This window comes from Rhincodon typus, chromosome 42 (assembly GCF_021869965.1).
Source record: "Rhincodon typus isolate 14 chromosome 42, sRhiTyp1.1, whole genome shotgun sequence".
In the NCBI taxonomy this organism is placed as follows: domain Eukaryota; kingdom Metazoa; phylum Chordata; class Chondrichthyes; order Orectolobiformes; family Rhincodontidae; genus Rhincodon; species Rhincodon typus.
In genome coordinates this window covers 230211-249570 of record NC_063373.1, presented here as the reverse complement: position 1 = coordinate 249570, position 19360 = coordinate 230211, and the positions used below count along the sequence as shown (strand labels likewise).

Here is a 19360-nt window from a genome sequence, read left to right as displayed (position 1 = left end):
TTTATCTGAAGCTCCCCCTACGCCTACATCAAGTTCTGAAGAAGGGTAATACCTGAAACATCGACTGCTCCTTTTCTCCAGATGCTGCCTGGCCTGCTGTGTTCTTCCAGGCTCCAGTTTGTCTACCATAGGCCATACTTAATTATTGGTCAGGCCCTGGGGAGTGTTGTCGAATTTAGAGACCTAGGAGTTCAGGTACACAGTTCTTTGAAAGTTCCTTGGCATGACAGGTAGACAGGGTGATGAAGGTGTTTAGCATGCTTGCCTTCATTGGTCAGAGCATTGAGTATAGGAGCGGGGACATCAACAGGACATTGGTGAGGCCACTTTTGGAGTACTATGTACAGTTATGGTCATCCAACTATAGGAAGGGTATTATTAAATTGGAGAGGGTGCAGATGTTAAGGATGTTACCAGGACTGCAGGGTTCGAGTTACAAGGAGAGGCTGATAGACTAGTCTCCTTATCTCAAGAGAGATATACCTGCCAGAGAAGTGTTGCAACAGAAGTTCAACAGAGTAATCCCTGTGATGGTGGGATTGTTTTAATTTGCCAGATTGAGAAAATGGGACAGTACTCTCAAGAGCTTTGATGAATGACGGATGAACTTACTAAAAGTTACAAAATTCTTAAAACGCATGTCAGGGATAATGTTCTTCTGACAGGTGAGTCTAGAATCAGGGACGTAATCACAGCATAGGGGGTAGACTATTTAAAATTGTGATCAGCTGGAATTTCTTCATGCATAGGTTAGTGAATCTTTGGAATTCTTTAACCAAAGAACTATGGAAGCTCATTCTTTGAATTTGTTCAAAGCAAAAATTTATAGATTTTTGGAGACTCATGACATTGAGGGATATGGAGTTAGTGCATGGAAGTGCCACAGTATTAAATGATGAACCTTTATTTAGTTGAATGATTAACATGATTGACAGGCTGAATGATCTGTTACTGTTGCAAAGTTCCTGTCTCTTGTGGTGTGCTTCCCCAGTAGCTGGCCCTTGGTAAAAGCCCTGTTCTTTATACTGGTGGAATTCTCTCACCCCAGGGACCAAGAACCTAATACGTCATTCTGAATATGCTCCCACACTTTCTACTGATTTGATTCCATTCATACCTAGGATTGAAGACTTCCCCTGGTATTTGGTGCTGGATATCTGGTTTCCCGATCACTGTTCTCATAGGTGCTTTCCCTCCGACAACAGGACTGTGAATATTCCTCAAATCTGATCCAGAGGTGTATTCCAGCAATGACCATACTGAGGATAAAGTAGTCACTCAAAAATGGTGTTGAGAAGCTTAACAGAGATTTGTTTCTGTTCCTTATCCTGCTGAGGTCTGGTCCTGAATTTGTCTTCCCCAAGATTATATTTTTCATGGTTCTCATCCAACTCTTAATTCCAGCATCTGCCATGATAGGGTTCGAACCCATAAGACCAGAACATTTGCTGGGTCTAGAATCCTTACAGTGCAGAAGCAGGCCATTTGGCCCATCAAGTCCACCCTGACCTTCTAAACACGATCCCACCCAGACCCACCCCACTATCTTAACCCTATAAACCTGCATTTCCCATGGCTAACACATCCAGCCGGCACATCTCTGGACACGATGGACAATTTAGCATGGCCAACCCACCTAACATGGAGTGTGTGTGAGGCAACACTGCTAAGCACTGGATTAATAGTCTAGCGATAATGCCACTGGGGCATCAACTTCCCTCCTCATCCACCATCTTCAACTTTCACTCCCTTAATAACCAACACACAGTGGTGGCAGTGTGTATCATCTACAAGAAGCACATCAGCATCATACCAAAGCTCCTTTGACAGTCCCTTGCAAACTGGAAATATCTACCACTGACAGGGACAAAGACAGCAGACGCATGGGAGCACAATCACCTGCAATTTAGCGTCCAAGCTGCACACCATCCTGACTTGGAACCATTTCACCATTCCTTCTCTGTCACTGTGTCCAAATCCTGGAACCCATTTATGATCAGCCTCGATAGTTAAATAATTGCAGTGGTTCAAGAAGAAAGCTCATCAGCACCTTCTCCCAGGCAATTAGAGTTAGGCAAAAATCACTGACCTAGTCAGCAACACCCACACCCCATTAACAAATGAATAAAGAATTCACAAAATATCTATTTCTGGGATACAACATTCCTCTGGTTAGAAAGCTGGGGCATTCCTATAACTTTTCCGACAAGGAATTCTCCCACACAATATTTCATCCTAGTCGTGTTACGTTGTTTACTCCACTAGACAGTGGACTGTGTCTCCCAATAACTTTGTATTTACTCATATACAGGACTGTGGATCTCCTCCAAAATCAAGAACTTGGGTATATTTGCCTAGTAACTTGAGTCATTCTCCTTCATCTATCCAAGTCATCAGATCAGCACTTATTTCATTTCATTTTTCGTTTTTACTGATTTAATTTCACATGAAAACTTTTACATCAGAAAAACCTTTTTTTTTAAAAAAAGCTGCAGGCAATAATCTGAATAACATTTATTTGTTATGCACAAACAAATAACAGATGAACATTAAATTGTTTCCAAAATTTTAATCCTTCTGTCACCCAACTCTGTTGGTTCTGTTTCTCTGTTCCATTATCCAAGGTCAGAAATCCAACAGGTGATAGTCCAACAGGTTTATTTGAAAACACAAGCTTTCTGACTCTCACTCCTTCTTCAGGTGTTAGTGAGAGATGTAGCATCAGGCACAAAATTTATCAGTAAAAAATCAAAGGGTGACACCACTGATGAGGATGGATTAAACAAACCTACGATGCTGTTGGATCTTTAATCAGTTTCTGCACGTTTTAAAACACAAGATTCTGATATCTTGGCACCAATAACACTCAATGACCAGCAAACAATCAGGTTTATTGTGCAGCTGTCTGAGATTATTCCAGAAATCTGGATGATATCCTTTAGAACTCCAAAATGTCTCTTTTTGATTCTATATAATATTTTAGTTGGCCTAATATAATACAGGCAGCACGAAGATATCTTGGAATATCAGTTGTCGAATAGAACATCTGCTCAATAAGACAACGATTTGTGAGTGGTGATGTGAAGGATGAAATGAGTCTTAAAGCCTACAATTCGTGGATCATTGTGATGTGGTTAAGCATCTAGCACTGTTGTCTCTAGGTCAGAGGATTGTGGATTCAGGTTTCACCACTCATTCTTGAGGTCTTCAGCTAGGTTGCCACTCCAATGAAGGACTGAGAAAGTGCTGCAAGTGTGGAAGGAGAGACCTCCTGATGAAATAGTAAACCATGGCCCTCAGGTTAATGTACACGATCTCATGGACATATTGAAAGAGCCGGGTGTTCTCTTCAGTGTCTCAGCCAGTCAACATTTAACTCTCAACCAACAACAAAAAGTAGATGATCTGATCATTATCAAGTTATTATTGTAGGAACTTACAGTGTGCAATTTAAAAACTGAGAAATCTGGAGAGATCAAAGCCATCAACCACACATGACACAATGATAATTAAAGTGTGGACTAATCATAACAATTGGTCACATCAATGAATCTACAATAAACCAAAACGTATGTTGAGGAAATCACAACATTGTCAAAGGGGCTTTGGAAAGTAAAGATCCAAAATTCCTTTCCCTCAGAACATTCTGCATTCACCACAGTTCATGTCCCGAATTATTCATTTATATTCTCCCCAACCACAAACAATGTTCACTCAAAACTAACACTGAAATTTTTCACGTCAGGTTTATTGAAATTTGATCAGTACATTGACGTACAATTGACATTCTGTGGGATTTCACACAGGTTTCAAACATGATCAAGCAAAGCACAAAAAATATGTTTCAGAAGGACCTGAGGATCTCAGGTAGATCTGCAGAAAACAATGTTGTCTGATTTGGAGATTTTTTTTTCTCTCAAGTACTGAACAATGTTGAATTTTGTTCATGTTAGAAGTGCATTGCTACCAGGAGAGAGGTTTCAAAGTGCTCACAACAGTTTTCCGGTTGTGTTAAACTATCCATTTACAGGGATTATATAAATGGGAGATTGTTTAAAGCAGTAGAGTTTATGAACAGGAGTTAAAGCTTTCAGTTAGAACAAGTGAGACATTAACCAGGTTGGGTTTGCTGTGAGATTTATAAATGCTTCTGAACACATTTGTTGTGACTGACTCATGTCCCACCATGTACGTGGTGCCTCTGTTCCACTCCTCTGCAGAGACCGTCAAGCGACTGCCTGAGTTCCAGCCTCCTCTGCCATCCTTAGTCACTGGCTGATGAATGAACCCTGTCTTCAAAAAGGGTATCATTGGCCATTCAAGCCAGGTCAATATCTGCAGGAGAGAATCCAGTGACCAGGCAAACCAGGGTCGCAGTATGAGCAGTCTCCATCTCATCCAGCGAAGGGGGCAGGAGGAAGACTTGAGGGTAAGTCTTAACCTCAACTGCAAACAGACAAAACAGAGGTTAGACTTCATCTTTCACTCAACATGTATTTACCTGACACATTTGTCTCTTGCACAAAACTAAGCAACTTCTGCATCCCCAGGAACTTCTCCGAGATCAGAAACTAAAAGCATTTCTTTTCATGTTGATTTTTTGGGAACGTAGTGCAAGGATCAAATCTTCAGTCTTGCTGATTCTCTCACCATGGGTGGGGATCCCCTTTTCATAAAGAGGGTCCAAATCATGAGTGATTTGAATGGGCTAAGTAAGGAAAATCGTTTTCCAGTGACAGGCGAGTCAGAACAAACATTTCAGATGGACTGGAAATGAACCCGTGGATTGATAATTGAATTTAATTTGCTCCCCTATTTATGATGACTTGCAATGCCCAGCATGAAAAAGGGTGGAAGCAGATTTAATATTAACTTTCACCAGAGAATTGGACATAAAATTGGAAAGTAGAGACAATTGTATGGTTGCCGAGATGGAGCAGATCACACGTGGGATCATTTCAATAGCTATTTCAGAGAGCTGGCAGTGACATGATAGACTAAATGGCATCTTTTAAAATGGCACAGTTTTCTGAGAAACACCAGAGAACCACTTCCTGATGTCAACAGGTAGGCTTCATGCATTATTCTGATCTGGTGCTCTCTGCTCTTTCTCCTTTTCCTCTCCATGTATTTGCTCATATTCAGCCTACACCTGAAACTGATGGAATGTTAAACGCTGGAAAACTGCTAATCCCTCTCTGACTGTCCTATCACCTTGACCCCATCCCCTTGGAACCAGTGTGATTCACATCAAGGCCGCTGAGTTGATTTGAGGCTTTATCTGGTCAATTTCTTGACTGGGATCACACGCATCTCTGGTCTTGTAACATAGTCTGACAGCCTGTGATAGGCTGCTTAGCACTCTGGCAATAAATCACTTCAGTTGCTAAGATCAGACACACATTTCCATCTACACGTACCTTGGGCTTTCCTGATGAACCTCTTCTCTGGCGTTGGCAAATTTTCATCCTCCACCAAACACATATACTCTACCCCACTCTCCCACTCTGCAGCAGGGACTGTCAGTCTACTGAAGATGATCTCTTTATGTCCACTCTTCTTGGGACCCTGGGTCTTCACTCCATCTTGTCTCATGATTCCATCCACTTTCCAGGTTACCCTGACTCCCTCTGAATCACGGTGAAGTACCTCACACAGAATGATTGCTGTTCTGTTCCTCCAGATCTCTTCAAATGGAGGCTTGCTTAGGGTGACCAAGATTCCAATGTCCAAGCATTCATCTGGGAGGAGAATGACAATTATTAGTCCATAACTCCTCAGTGGGATGTGGGTATCACTTGCACGGTTGACATCACTAGGTTCACAACTAATAGCCCGCTAGGCTCTCTCAGAGGCAGTAATGAGTCTTTGATATTGTCGTGTGCCTGGAAGTGACAAAACTCCCTTTCGTGCTACAGTTTGGTGGTCATTTGTGCACAGCATGTACATCCTGTTCTGTACTTGCATGTCTGAGTCATGGGAGAAGTGGATGGTTCACCAAACTCTTCACACATTTTCCCTGTTGCTCCTGATTTCCAATAGATCATTGTCATTTCAGATATGCCACAGTTCAGCACATGGTCTCATCACGGTTCAGGCACATTGCACCCAAAACTCTCAACTCTTCTCCGTGTGTATTCCTGTCTAACTCTAGGATGCAAAGATAACTATTACTGCATCAGGATGACATCCTTAATAACATCCTCTTAAAAACTTACCTGGAGAGAATGGAGGAGCTGACTCCCAGGCCAGAGGACATCACTGATGAATCCTGGAGGCATGTCAGAGAGCAGGCTGTGTGGGAGATCAGACTGAGACCAGGCCAGCACAGGAGGAGAGTCCTAGAGGCCTGGTCTGGAGGCCGGCACGGGAGTTGCATTCTGGGGGCAGTTCCGGACCAGAGGCCAGTGCAGGGAGGCTAGTCCCAGGGGCAAGTCCTGGACTGGAGGCCACCACTGGGAGGCAAGGCCTTTGCAGACTGAACCACAGGCTCAGATTTCAAGTCTCGTGGTCTGGAGACTTGCCTGGTGCAGTCTGGAGACCAGCTGCTGGCATGAACTTGGTGAAAAGGACTGTCATTTGAGTGCTTTTTAAAAACCTTTTGCTTCATATGCTGGACTTCTTGAGTAATGCAAGTTCTTTTTGAAAACTTTTTATTCCTGTGCTGGACTTTATTTTTTATTCTTTCAATTCTATAACAGATACTGAAGTATCTGTACCTAACCATCCTGTACCTAAGATGGTGCCATAAACAGCGACTTTGCAAAATTTTCACTTTTCTTTATACCTGTTTCTCAAAGAATCATCATCACTTCAGACATCCTGCAGCAACCTGTGTGTTCTGTACATTCACTGTGCAAACCACAACTGTGATGTCTGCTTTGATCCACACTGATTATTCTCTCTCTATATCACATTGAGTTAATACTCGGAGAGAAACGATTCCTGTATCTGTGTCCGAATCAAAACCATTTATCAACACTAGGTACCAACTCCTGTCACTGCATTTGAGCTGATGTTCAGGACAGTGATAGGATCACATGTGTTATTAACTTCAAACATTCTGTTTCTCTCATCTGTCTTTCAGACAAGATGTTGAGCAATGTTTTTTTCCAGATTAGCATTGATCATTATATTAGTGACCAATTCTTAATGTTTGCTCCCACACAATCAAACCACACAGGGCCAGAAGTATTCCCTTATCATTGGAAAATGGTAAAATCACAGGGTAAGGGACATTTCATTCCATTTACCTTCATGGAGAAATTGAAAAAAAGCTTTGTCAATTTGAACTCCTTGTCAACAGAGTACATTTCATTGACTGTTGTCAGTATCCAGGACTGAAGGAAGCTTCTTTCATTTTACTGTCCTGTGTTTACATCCACAATGTACAAGATTGTACAGGGCACCTCATATCCTGAATTATCAACTTGCCTTGGGACCAACATCATTGAAGAAAGAGGCCAAGCTCCTACTTCATTGAATCAAGGTGACGGCCCCTCTGAATGACAAATAATCTTCAAATTCTTGTCAACCTGAGTCAGAGCCAAGAGACAAGGATTAAGTAGTGGGATTGGCACCTTGCAAGCTAACCTGATACAGGTCACCAAAAAGTGACCACTTCAATTAGGAGTAGATTGGCTGGGAAACACGAACTGGGGCTGTCACTTCTCAGTGTTTACACTTACATTCTGACAGACACCATGGGCTGGATTTGAACCTGCCAAATGACTTGTAATAAAATTCAATGGTCAATTCCATTCACAATGAATTCACAACTTTATTTGACACTTTTGTTGGTCACAGTTATATTGGTGCTTCTCACCATTTCTGAGGGTCACACTGAGGTTAGTATGATAGAGCAGCTCCAGTGCAAATGTGCAAGGAGGACAAGTACCAGGAGGATTTCCACTTGGACATGAAAACTTTTCACCTGGAGTTGGAAGAGTTACAAATTTAAATGTTATACATGTTTACCTCTCCTCCCCTGTGCTGGGAAAGTGGGAACACCACCACCACAGCCTTAAAACTCTGCTCCACTCTGCTTATATAGAATTATAAATGAACCAGATCATGTTGATGATGAAAAGTTGCTTCACTTTGTCCAGAATGGTAAAATTAGAGAAAAACGACTCAGCAGGAGTGCCATTTCAAAACAAAATGTTCAGCCACCAATTGGTCAATCTCTGGATCAGCCTCTCTCCAGAGATGGTGAAGCAGATCGAGGCAATTCTTTCAAATGCCAAGTTATAAACAATCCTTCCAAAAGACCACACTTTGGAGTCATTGGAAAAGGCAAGATAAGGAGGCAATTTGAACTGTGAATACTATCAGTTGGGCTATTTCAGAAGGGCCATTTCATACCCAACCTCCTTTCTTTTCTATTGGATGCACAGAGAGTCAAACTGAACGAGGGAAACACTGCTGGCTGTGGAAACACTGCTGGCTGTTTCCCTGTCCAATGTATTGGAATAAGACACTGTCTTTTCAATGTTGGTTCCATATCAAAACACAAAATAATAAACGTCACACGCTTCCCAACAGGTTCAATATTAGGATATCTTTATCCTGCTCAGATCCACTTACCCTCTTGGTATTTCATGCTGATCATGTTCCTGAAATTGGAAGGTGGGTGGGAGACCTCACAAATGTATTTATCGTCTTCCTTCCAATTCATCATGGGTATAGTCAGGTATGAGATTGTTTCAAAGGTATCATCAGTTCTCCGTTTGAAAGACAGAACACCCGCTTGGTCCACTTGGTCTTTCTTCCAGGAAATCTTTATACTATTAGGAGCAAATTTAGATATAACACAGCCCAGGACAGCATTCTGACTGGAGATAAAATCCACAGATGGGACAAGGGCGGTGATGTTCGGCTCTTGAACTGTAACACATTGCAATGTTGCAGATCATACAACTGTTTTGCCACAGGAAAGACGTCCTCTATTCCTTCTAGATTTAGAGAAAGGTTAACGGTGTCAACCCCCTTCGCTGTTAATTTGACTGGGTTTCCTCTTATCTTCTCCTGAAATATTTAGTTACCTGACAGTGTTTGGTGCTGATCAATGGGCCAAAGCTTTTAATATTTTACTTTCTGAGCCAACTGCCAGAGAATTTCCTGTTAGTACTTGAAAATCCAACAGTGCCAATAACCGGTTTGAGATTAGCACCTATATGGCAGCACTTTATAAAACTGTTGTTGACCCTTTATGGGTCAGATAGGATTTACAATCCTCCACAACAATTGAGAGAATATTAGCCATTACCCCCTCCATTTGACCATTTCAATCATGTAGAAATTAGTCTGAGAGGGGCAGGGTGGAGCTCTATGCAGACATCACTGAAATAGCAGCCATCCATTTTCAATTTCCATTGACTTTAGTGATGGAATGAAAAGGTTGTCAGAAATTAAATTCTCCAATTCTCTAAGGAACACAGGAACTGAGAAAACTGGAATTGCAAAAGAAAAATGTTTGTAGGTGGCAGGATAAGTTCCTACGTCTGCTTCTAAAATACCATAATGGATCCTGAACTTTATAAACAGAGTTGTCGGGCACAAAAGCAAGGAATTTATTCCTAAACCTTTGTAAACCACTGCTAAGGCCTTAAATCGAGGTATTGTCTCCTATTCTAGCTACCTCTCTTCAGGAGGGATGGAAACAGTGCAGTGGGCATTTAGTGGAATGTTCCAGGTATGGAGTACTTCAGTTATTTTGTACAGATTGGAGATAACAGGCTCGTTCTCCTTGCGTTGAACAGAGAAGGTTCGGGGGAAATTAAATGGGTGTGCTCAAAATTTGTGAGTTTTGATGGAGTAGATGGGCAATTGTTCCCCACCCCAGAATGACAGAGGATGGAGATTTAAAAAGGAGAGGCAAAAGGGAAGCAACGGTGTAGAAGAGGAGGGTTTATTTTTAATAAAAACACTGGAAATGTTTATGTTTGAAAATGCACAACTTGAAAGGGAATGGAAGCAGATTCAGTGGCACTTTTCAAAAACAGAATTTAAATAACTGCTTGAATAGCTAAACCTTTGAGGAAAGAACAGGAAGACTGGGACTAATTTGGTACCTCTTTCAAAAACCAGACAGGCATGATGGGCCAAATGGCCTCTTTCAGCCCCATGTGAATCTATGAAAACAATACCTGATTAGGAGGAGGCCTCTAAAATTTGGCACAAAATGGACAGTATGGCACGGTGTACACTTCGCCTGATATTGGGTGCGTGGTATCACAGGTAACAGCAATGCATCCTGCCATTGTCCTGTGTTGTAGATTCCTCTTTGTATTTTTATCTTATTAATGCCAGCACTGCTGGGATAAAATCCATAGGCACAACAATTTCTGGGGGTTCTATTGTGCAATCACCTCCTCTATCAGTTACTGAAGGTTCCTTTTCCAAATCCATCTTGTGACACTAAATGTCAAATAATGACATGTACTAACTTTTAGGTGTTTCAAACTGACGTTCCACCATGTTGTTTGAGTTGTAGCCCGCCTGGCAGTGGTAGAATCTATTGGTTTTCCAATCTGCTGCAGAGACTTTGAGCACACTGCTCATTGTGTACTTCTTATCATTCCCCTGGACTGCAGGATACTTGCTGATTCCAGTGGTAATGACCCCACTGTCACTGGACCATGTCTGATGGATACTCCTTGGATGAAAGTCCTTGACCAGACAGAGGAGCCTGATCTCATCTTGGTTTGAGTTCATCTCACGTGAAGGATTAGAGATGTAGACTAATGGTGCAGACTGGGCAACTGAAACATAAATATTTGCAAACTGATTACAGCAATACTAAATGCATTTCAGTCAGGCAGAGCTCAAGAGATTTTTTGATGTATAAAACCAACTGTTCCAAAAAGAATTAAAAACAACAGGGAAGAAATGAAGAGTAATTGAAGGACAGCATTGGGTAATTAGAATCTGCATGACAGGGATACAAGTCCAATGGAATGGGTGGAATCTAAGTTTTACACTCATCCAAAAGTTATTTTCAAAGTTATTCTGCATCAATCAACTCTGATGTCAAGTGGGGTGTGAAACCAGCTTTGCCCCGAGTCCAGTCAGTTTCCCAATGGCAGCATAAACAAAAATGGTTCAGTGGAAAGTCAAAAATGTGCAACAGTCCTATACAGCAGGAAGGCTAGCTGGAAAAAACCCAGCAAATGTCAGGATAAAACAAGGCAAGTGAAGAAACCAATATGTCAAAATAAGACAATTAACAATAACACACAGGCATCAAGAGAAAGGAGCTAGATGCCAGAAGCTGTAAACAAAAAGGAACTGAGAATTTGCTGTCAAGTGAATAATGGAATAATCAAATATTTTGTTTATTATAAATAAATATGTTGTTGAAATCTTGTTTTCAAATAGAACATATGATTAAACAAAGCAGTCAATATTTACAGCTGAATTGTTCAACGTCCTTTTCGCGTTACCAATTCTGAAACTTTGCCAAGAAAGGTTACACTGGTCAGAAAGTGTATTTGATTTGCAGGGATAGAATTGAGTGCAGAAAAGAGAAATTATGTCTTTTTCTTAATGCATCAAAATTACTCAGACTAAATCTGACAATACCAAAGCTGTAAATTGTAAAGGTACTTCTGGCCACTGGTGAAACAGTTTCTGTAAAAACAGCCACAAACTAGTCCCTGCCAAAAGTAAGTTTCACAGGACAGAGCCATTAGATATGGTCCTGGATTGACAGTCTGAAAACACACGGCATCTATTGATGTGTTTGCAGGTTTAACTTGGTTGATGAAGTGGTACTCAGTTACTGGTCTTTCAAAATCTTGATATTTATCATTGACATGAAAAGCTTTGGAACATTGGACATCCTAGATCGTAATTAAAGACCAAGAACAATCAAGATGACCAGCTCCCATCCTAGAAAATATCAACAAGGTTTAAAGAAACCTGGTCCTCTCAAGCACACCACACTCACCACAGTTTGCATCTCAGATTACTCAGATTCTCTCCCAAGCTATTTTCCAAAAGAAACACCTGAAAGCTGCTAATTATAGAAGGAATTATCAGTGTGAATGAGAAAGAACAGCTACATTCAGGAGAGTTCCAGCCAGGAAAGTATTAATGAATGCCTACAGCTAACTGACCACTGCAGTGCAGCTCTGGGGCAGTGACGCATTGTGTGAAGTGTTGGACGGTCGCCCCACTGTCCTCTCCAATGAGTCACAAATGATTCCACAACACTAACTTGAATGAGGTGAAGGGAGTTCTTTCCAGTGTCCTGATCAATTTTCATGAAATATTGCAAACAGATTATCTGATCATTATCCAACTGCTGCTTGTGGGATCTTGCTGTGAACTGTTCAGCTGCAGTATTTCTCTACATTACACTAGTGACTGCACTTCCAATGCATTTCATTGGCTTTGAAGCCCTTTGGGATCTTCTGCAGTTGTGAAAAATAATTTTGTTGTTCATTTATGGGATTAGGACATCCCTGGCTAATGGTATCAGTTCATGTCTTTTTTGAGAAAATAGTTAAATGAAATCAATCAGCTGTAGGCATTAGAAATCAGCGTAAAAGCACTTGACAAAGTTTTAATTCTATTTCTCTCTGCACAGATGCTGATGGAACTGCTGAGCTTTTCCAATGTGGGTGACAGGATCATATCAGTCAACTTAATTTACAGGTGACAGTCTTTCACATCCTGAAAATTGTGGGCAGTAAGTATAGTTCATGATACATCAGTGGATCTGGTCAGTATCGGTCCATGCTGGTGTTTGTACTCCACTCGAGCCTCCTTTTATTCCATTCATTCCCGGGTTGAGAACTCGCTATGTGAGGCAGCATTTATTACCAATTCATAACTGCCCCGGAGGTGGTGATGGCAAGACGTTCTCTTGAACCCCTGCTGACTATTTCGTGTACAGACACTCATGTGTGTTAGGATGGGAGTTCCAGGATTTGAGGCCAGCGACAGTACATGTCCAACAATATAGTTCCGGGTCAAGATGGTGTGCAGGCTGCACGGGAACATGTAGGTGGAGATGTTCCAAAGCACATACTGCTCTTCTCCTTTTCAATGGTGGTCGTTGTGGGTTTGGAAGGTGCCTTAGTGAGTTCTTGCAGTGTATCGTGTGGATAGTACGCACTGCTGTCACTAAGCGTCAGTGGTGGAGGCAGATGTTGAAGGGGTTAGATGGGTCCTCATCTACACCATCATAATCATCCATTCCCTTCCCCCTCATAGATTTTAAAGGGAAGCTGGACAAGTCCATCTCTACTCTTCACTTCAACAGTTTCACATTCTCACCACTCTTTGGCTAAAGAAGTTCCAAAGACATTCTGTGGGCACTGTCTTGTATCAATCGACTCTTGTTATGCAGTTTAAGACAGAGATGAGGTGGATTTTTTCCACTCACAGGGGAATGAATCAGTGAAATGTTTTGCTACAAAGGGTTGTTGAGGCTGGGTCATTAAGTATATTCAAGACTGGGACAGATAGATATTTAATCAGGAACAGAATCAAGGATTATAGGGAAAAGGCAGGAAAGTGGAGTGGAGGATGATCAGATCAATCATGATCACATTGAATGGTACAGCAGACTCAATGGGCTGAATGGCCTACTTTGTCTGAGGTCTCCCCAACAAGATGAAACATTCTCTTTGTACTGCATTTAATCAAAACCTTTCAGAACTTTAACAATCTTAAAAATTAGGTCACCCCTCAGCTTTCTCTGTCCGAGAGAAGACATGCATGGCCTGTCAATCCTGTCATTGGAACAAGAGTGGGCCACTGAGCCTCTCAAGCCTGCCCCACCATCCTAGATAATGGCAGATCATCCCCTCAATTCCATTCTTCTGCTTTATCTCCATGTCCCTTAATGTCATCAGTCTCCAGAACAGCATTGATTTCTGTCTTGAACCTGACCAATGATTGTTCTTCCACAGCCCTATAGGTAGAGAATTTCAAAAGATTCACCACCCTCAGAAAGAAGAAATTCCTCCTCATCTCAACTGTAAATGACCTGTCTCTGATCATCAGATTATTCGTCCCCTGGTTCTAGATTCACCAGTCAAGGGAAACATCGTTTTCGCATCAACCCTCTCAGCCCTGTGGGAATTTGCGAGTTCAGTAAAATCATCTCACATTTTTAAAAACGCCAGGGAAAAGAGACCCAGTTTCCTCAATCTATCTTCATTAGACAACTCTGCCATCCCAGGGATTAGTCTGGTAAACAACCATTGCACTGCCTCCACGGCAACTGCATCCTTTCTTGGATAATGGACCCAAAACTGTGTACAATGCTCTGGGTGTGGTCTCACCAAGGCCCAATACAATTGCGGCAAGGCATTTTTGTGTACTCAAATCCCCTTGAAATTAATGCCAACATACTGTTTATGTTCTTACGTAATTGCTACACACACCCGCTAGGTTTGAGTGACTCACGGACAAGGACACTCACACTTCCAAGCTGGACTTTGTTTCTTTTCTAACTTCGTACTCCTTTATACTATGTTCTTTCAGCCCAATTCTAGCCCATTCACAAAGCACCCTCCCACAAATTATGCTCCCAGCCAGTCTGATGTCATCAGAAAATTTGCAAATATTTCCACTGGTCCCCACATCTACATTTATATGGATTGCGAGCAGTTGTGGAACTAGCATTGACCCTTGTATTACCCCAATAGTAACAGCCTGCCGTCCTGAGAATCATCCATTTATTCCAACTCCCTGCTTCTGCTGAGTGACTGATTCTCCATCCACACTTGTATATTTCCCCCAAGTCTAATTTATTATCCCCAGTGTAGGAACTTCTCAAAAGTCTTCTGAAAATCCAGAGGTTACATTCACTGGATCCCCTCTGTCCATGCTACAAGTATCTGTGTATGGTGACTCTTTGGTGGGACTAACCACACAATCACACTCCCCTATTACTGTCCCAGAGGGCTGTCAAATGTTTTCCTTTCAATATTAAGCCGATTCCATTTTCATCTTTACAGCAGAACCTGATTCTTCTGTCCTTTCAGGCAGAACACCCGGAGGAAATGATGTTGCCATAAATTTTATCCTTAATTACTATCTGTAAAAATTTCCTCAGACGTGCCATAAGGCCAACTGGAATGCAATGAGTCAGTAATAGTCTTACTTTTAATTTGCTCCCTTATATCCTCCATCCACTTTCTCAATGTCATTCAGAATTTTAAATACCTTTTCCCCAACACTGACCTAATTAAATTAAAATCTCTTAGATCCTCAACAGTTAATGCTGAAATATTTGAAATGTCTTTCAATGCTGACAGGAACTCACACTGTATTCTATAATAGGCCTCATCCAGTACATTACAGTCTACCATCAACATCCTACTGCCGACCTCACCCCGTCACACTGAACTGATCCTTTCAACATCTTTCCAGAATGTTCCAGCTTTAACCCCATTGATGGGTGGTGGAACTGTTCGACTGGAATTGTAGGACAGAGGGTGAGAAAGATAAAGTTTGAGGACTGAAAACAGGGGAAGAGAAGGAAGAAGAAAGAAAAAGGAAAGAACTGACAAAAAAGGAAGAAAAGATGGTGAACGACAAAGAAAGATGTGAAAGGAAGTAGAACGCACCCAGTGAGTAAATTCAGACAAGAGGCTGAACAAAAACAACTGCAGAAACACATCTATGATCACCCAAGTACAAGAAATATTTGTCCAGCGTTTTATATCTTCCTGGTGAAGAATGGGAATTGGAATCACACACTCCAGTAAAATTGACCCCTAACTCACTCAGTGTTTGTGATCAGGAATGTTCCCATCACACAGTCTGTGTTACAATCAAACACTGTAGCCAAGAAATTGTTCACAGGGAGTGAAGGAAAACTGGGGTAATCGCCTGCCTGTTCCACACTGCGCCTGACATTCAATTCCAGGTCAGTCCCTGCAATTCAGGCTCAGACACTGGGCAGGAGGAGTGGCAGGTCGGAGAACTGCCTGTTTTGTCTCACTCCCTGGGAGGAATTTCTAAACCAGTGAATCCAGGGAGATAGGAGGAGGAGCAGTGAAGGTTTACTGTGTGCTTTTTGTAAAATTCATCCTTTCAGCTGAATGTCCTCAGGAGACATGTTGAAATCATCATTGTCCTTCCTGTTTATTTAGCTAATGACATTATTAAAGCAAATCTATTTCAAACAAATGTAGAAAACTCATCTTAAAAAGCTCACGAGAGATCACAGTTCTCAGGAATAATGAGAGAATCAGTTTCCTTCACAGATCTCTCTCTATCCCACCAGGGAAGGTTGTGAAATGTCAACTCAAGCTCCTTGAGCTCGAATGGATCATAACCCTGCTCTGAGAAAGATCGTGCCCTTCCTTTCCCACATGCCTAACTTCCATTTGAAGGATTGTCCCCGCTAAAAAAGAGCAGTGGTCAGAACTGGCTGAATAGTAAACCTTGTTCCACTAACCCTATAATAAGAAATCATATTCCTGCCTTTTGGACTTGCACTCATGGTGAGGTTTAATCATCGACCAGTTCATATATTAGTGTGAAGTTCCCTTGTTGAATGTTTTAATCCAATAATTGTAAATATTGAAACAGTGAACCAAAACATGTGATATCAATGAATTCAAAAATAATTGATCCCATGCTGCTATTGCTCAAGAACAATTTCAACCAGACAGAAACTCTTCCAATTCTCAACCTTTCAATATGGGTCCAGTTACAGATGAGATTTCAGAGTAAGAGATGATTTGAAATCTCAGATAGTTGAACTATTAATGTCAAAACACACACTAAATCCTGTCTCTAGGAGACACAACTTCATTCCACACACAGCTTGTTTGCTGTCTGTTCAGAGAATTCACTGGAATCTGCTGCAAATTTGTTAGGATGAGGTATTTTAAATGGAAACTAATCCCTGTGTCTCACTCCATCCAAATCATTTCTCTCTGTTCACAAATTTATCAAGTAGAATCCTGAATGTATTCTTTAAACTGTTCGACAAGGTATGAACTACATAAGCAAAAATGTAAGCATTTGTGACACCAACTATTAAATCACAAAAACAATGAGATAATATCTTTTAACTCCGATTATAACAAAATCTTTACCCTCCTCCAAATATCCTAAAGTCCAAAATCATCAAACCTGCCCCAACACAGCAAGTATCCAGATTACATTATTCAGGCTCAAGCTGAACATATGAAACTGATCCTGGAATCCCACATTTTCTGGGGTTTAATGTTATTCAATTGAGAATAAATCTAGTCTCAGATTTCAGGTCCGGTTACTGGGTATATTCTTGACTCCACAGAAATTCACCTCTCTGGGACAGAATCATGTAATTGTCTGAAATATCTCACTGATTTTACCAAATTATCACATTTACTAGTAACACAAATTAAATACAATAATATAGCAGAAAATAGTATAATTGACAGGTTTCTCTTACTTGAAGTCACTTCCAGAAAGGTTCTGCTCCCCCAGTAGTCAAGATAATCACTATGCTCTGTCTCTTCATTCACCCAATACAATAACTGACCCTGAGCACCGTATACAATAATCCCCAGGGAATGTAATATAAATTGTGTTGTAACCTGGAGCAGCAACTTCCTGTATTTTCATCTGAAATTCTATCCTAATCCTATCCCAAATGTATCCATAAATGAAGTGTTTTCACATTATTCCTGTTTATGGACAACAGATCCTGCAAGTTACCCAGAAACAGAAATGCCTCCTTTTTGTCTTGTATTCTCCCAGGAAGCGACATTTTCCCTGACAATCCGAGTCAGCGTTTAGATATTTCACTCTTGGAAACAGGAATGTGAAATCCATGGATCCACATGGTCATTAGGAACAGGGCTGTTTGTGTCAAGCTTTGTGCTGCTGTGGATATACCAGCTATATACCCATCTGTCGCACAATAGATGGCAGTGTCGTCCACTCTCAGATTTGTTATTTGCAGATCCAGGGTATCGCTGCTTTTGGAAGCAGTGAATCGGTCTTCAACTCCTGGCGCGTAATGCTTGCTACTTTCTGTAGCATAGTACAGTAACCATTCCAGTCCTTTCCCAGGGACCTGTCTCACCCAGTGCATGTAGTAGTCATCCAGGCTGAACCCACTCACTGTACAGGTCAGTCTGAGAGACTCCCCCGGCTTTTTCACAACTGACTCGGGCTGGTTCAGCACAATCCGAGACCGGACACCTGTGAATAAAAGAGAAACAGAAGAGAGCTCACTTTAATAAACCAGTCAGATAAAGAGTCACAGAATCTGGGAAGAAACAGCCTCGCTGTGTGGGGAGAAAGCCTCGGGAGCTCTCACCTGTCAGACAGAGCAGAAGGACACAGAGATAAGGAGCAATCCCCATCGCTGTGCAAAAGCAGAGACAGAGTCCAGCTGCTTCAGGGCACCTTTATCTGGAGCTGGAGTCAGTGCTGTTTAAATAGGGGAGTGAAGTGAGTGAGGGTCCCACAACTTCAACAGCAGCTCCACCCACTGAAACCAGAAACAGAGCTTCCTGTCCCTGCCTCAAGCAGAAATTTCAATTCTCTCCAAGACAGTAATTTATGCAACAGGCAACAGATCAGCAGCAATAATCAGATTAAGATCCAGTCACACTTTGTCCTGTTTCTTTATTTCAAAAATAAAGAGCTTGTGAACAAAGAAACTGAGAGACACCAGACACCAGTCAGTATACAGATACCTCCCAGAGAGAGGGCACTGAGAGACACCAGTCAGTATTCGGATATCTCCGCGAGAGAGAGACAGACAGAACCGTCAGCATAAAGATACCTCCCTCAAGAAACTTGGCACCATCTACGACAAAGCAGCAGGGTTGTTTGGTACCTATCCATCATCAATATTCAACACCGCCACAGTGGTAGCAGTGTGTACCATCCACAAGATGCACTGCAGCAACTCACCAAGGCTAATTCAACAGCCCCTTCCAAACCCATGACCTCTACCGGACAGAAGGACTGGGGTGGCTTATGTGTGGAATCACCACCACATGCAGGTTCCCCTGCAACACACACACACACACACACACACCATCCTGACTTGGAATGACATTACTGTTCCTTCATCAATACAGAGTCGAAATACTGGAATTCTTTCCCTGACAGCTGCAGCTACACCCAAAGGACTACAGCAGTTTAAAAAAGGTAGATCACCTCACTTTCTCAGGGGCATTTACAGATAAACAATAGCCCAGCCACTAATGCCCACATTCCATGACCAAGCAGTAAAATATAGAATAATCATCACAAATTGTCATTCCTATGTCAAAGCAAGAAGAGTTACATTTCTGGGCATTAGGCTTATTATGATAGCACACAGAATAGTAAACCTGAAGATTGGGTGGATATTGGAACCCAGTGGAAGGTCACCCAATCATTG

At 41.7% G+C, this 19360-nt stretch overlaps 1 protein-coding gene across 1 annotated transcript; it reads right to left on the bottom strand.

Annotated features, from left to right (window-relative positions):
* Window positions 1-2499: 2499 nt before the first annotated feature.
* On the bottom strand, window positions 2500-18361 carry LOC109911300 (immunoglobulin gamma-1 heavy chain-like). The gene is given in 9 exon segments (XM_048619153.1): window positions 2500-4299; window positions 4301-4446; window positions 5421-5741; window positions 7826-7933; window positions 8587-8886; window positions 10449-10763; window positions 17411-17460; window positions 17868-18165; window positions 18284-18361. Coding segments are annotated over 9 exon segments (1815 nt in total). The 5' UTR covers window positions 18330-18361; the 3' UTR covers window positions 2500-4068.
* Window positions 18362-19360: the final 999 nt, after the last annotated feature.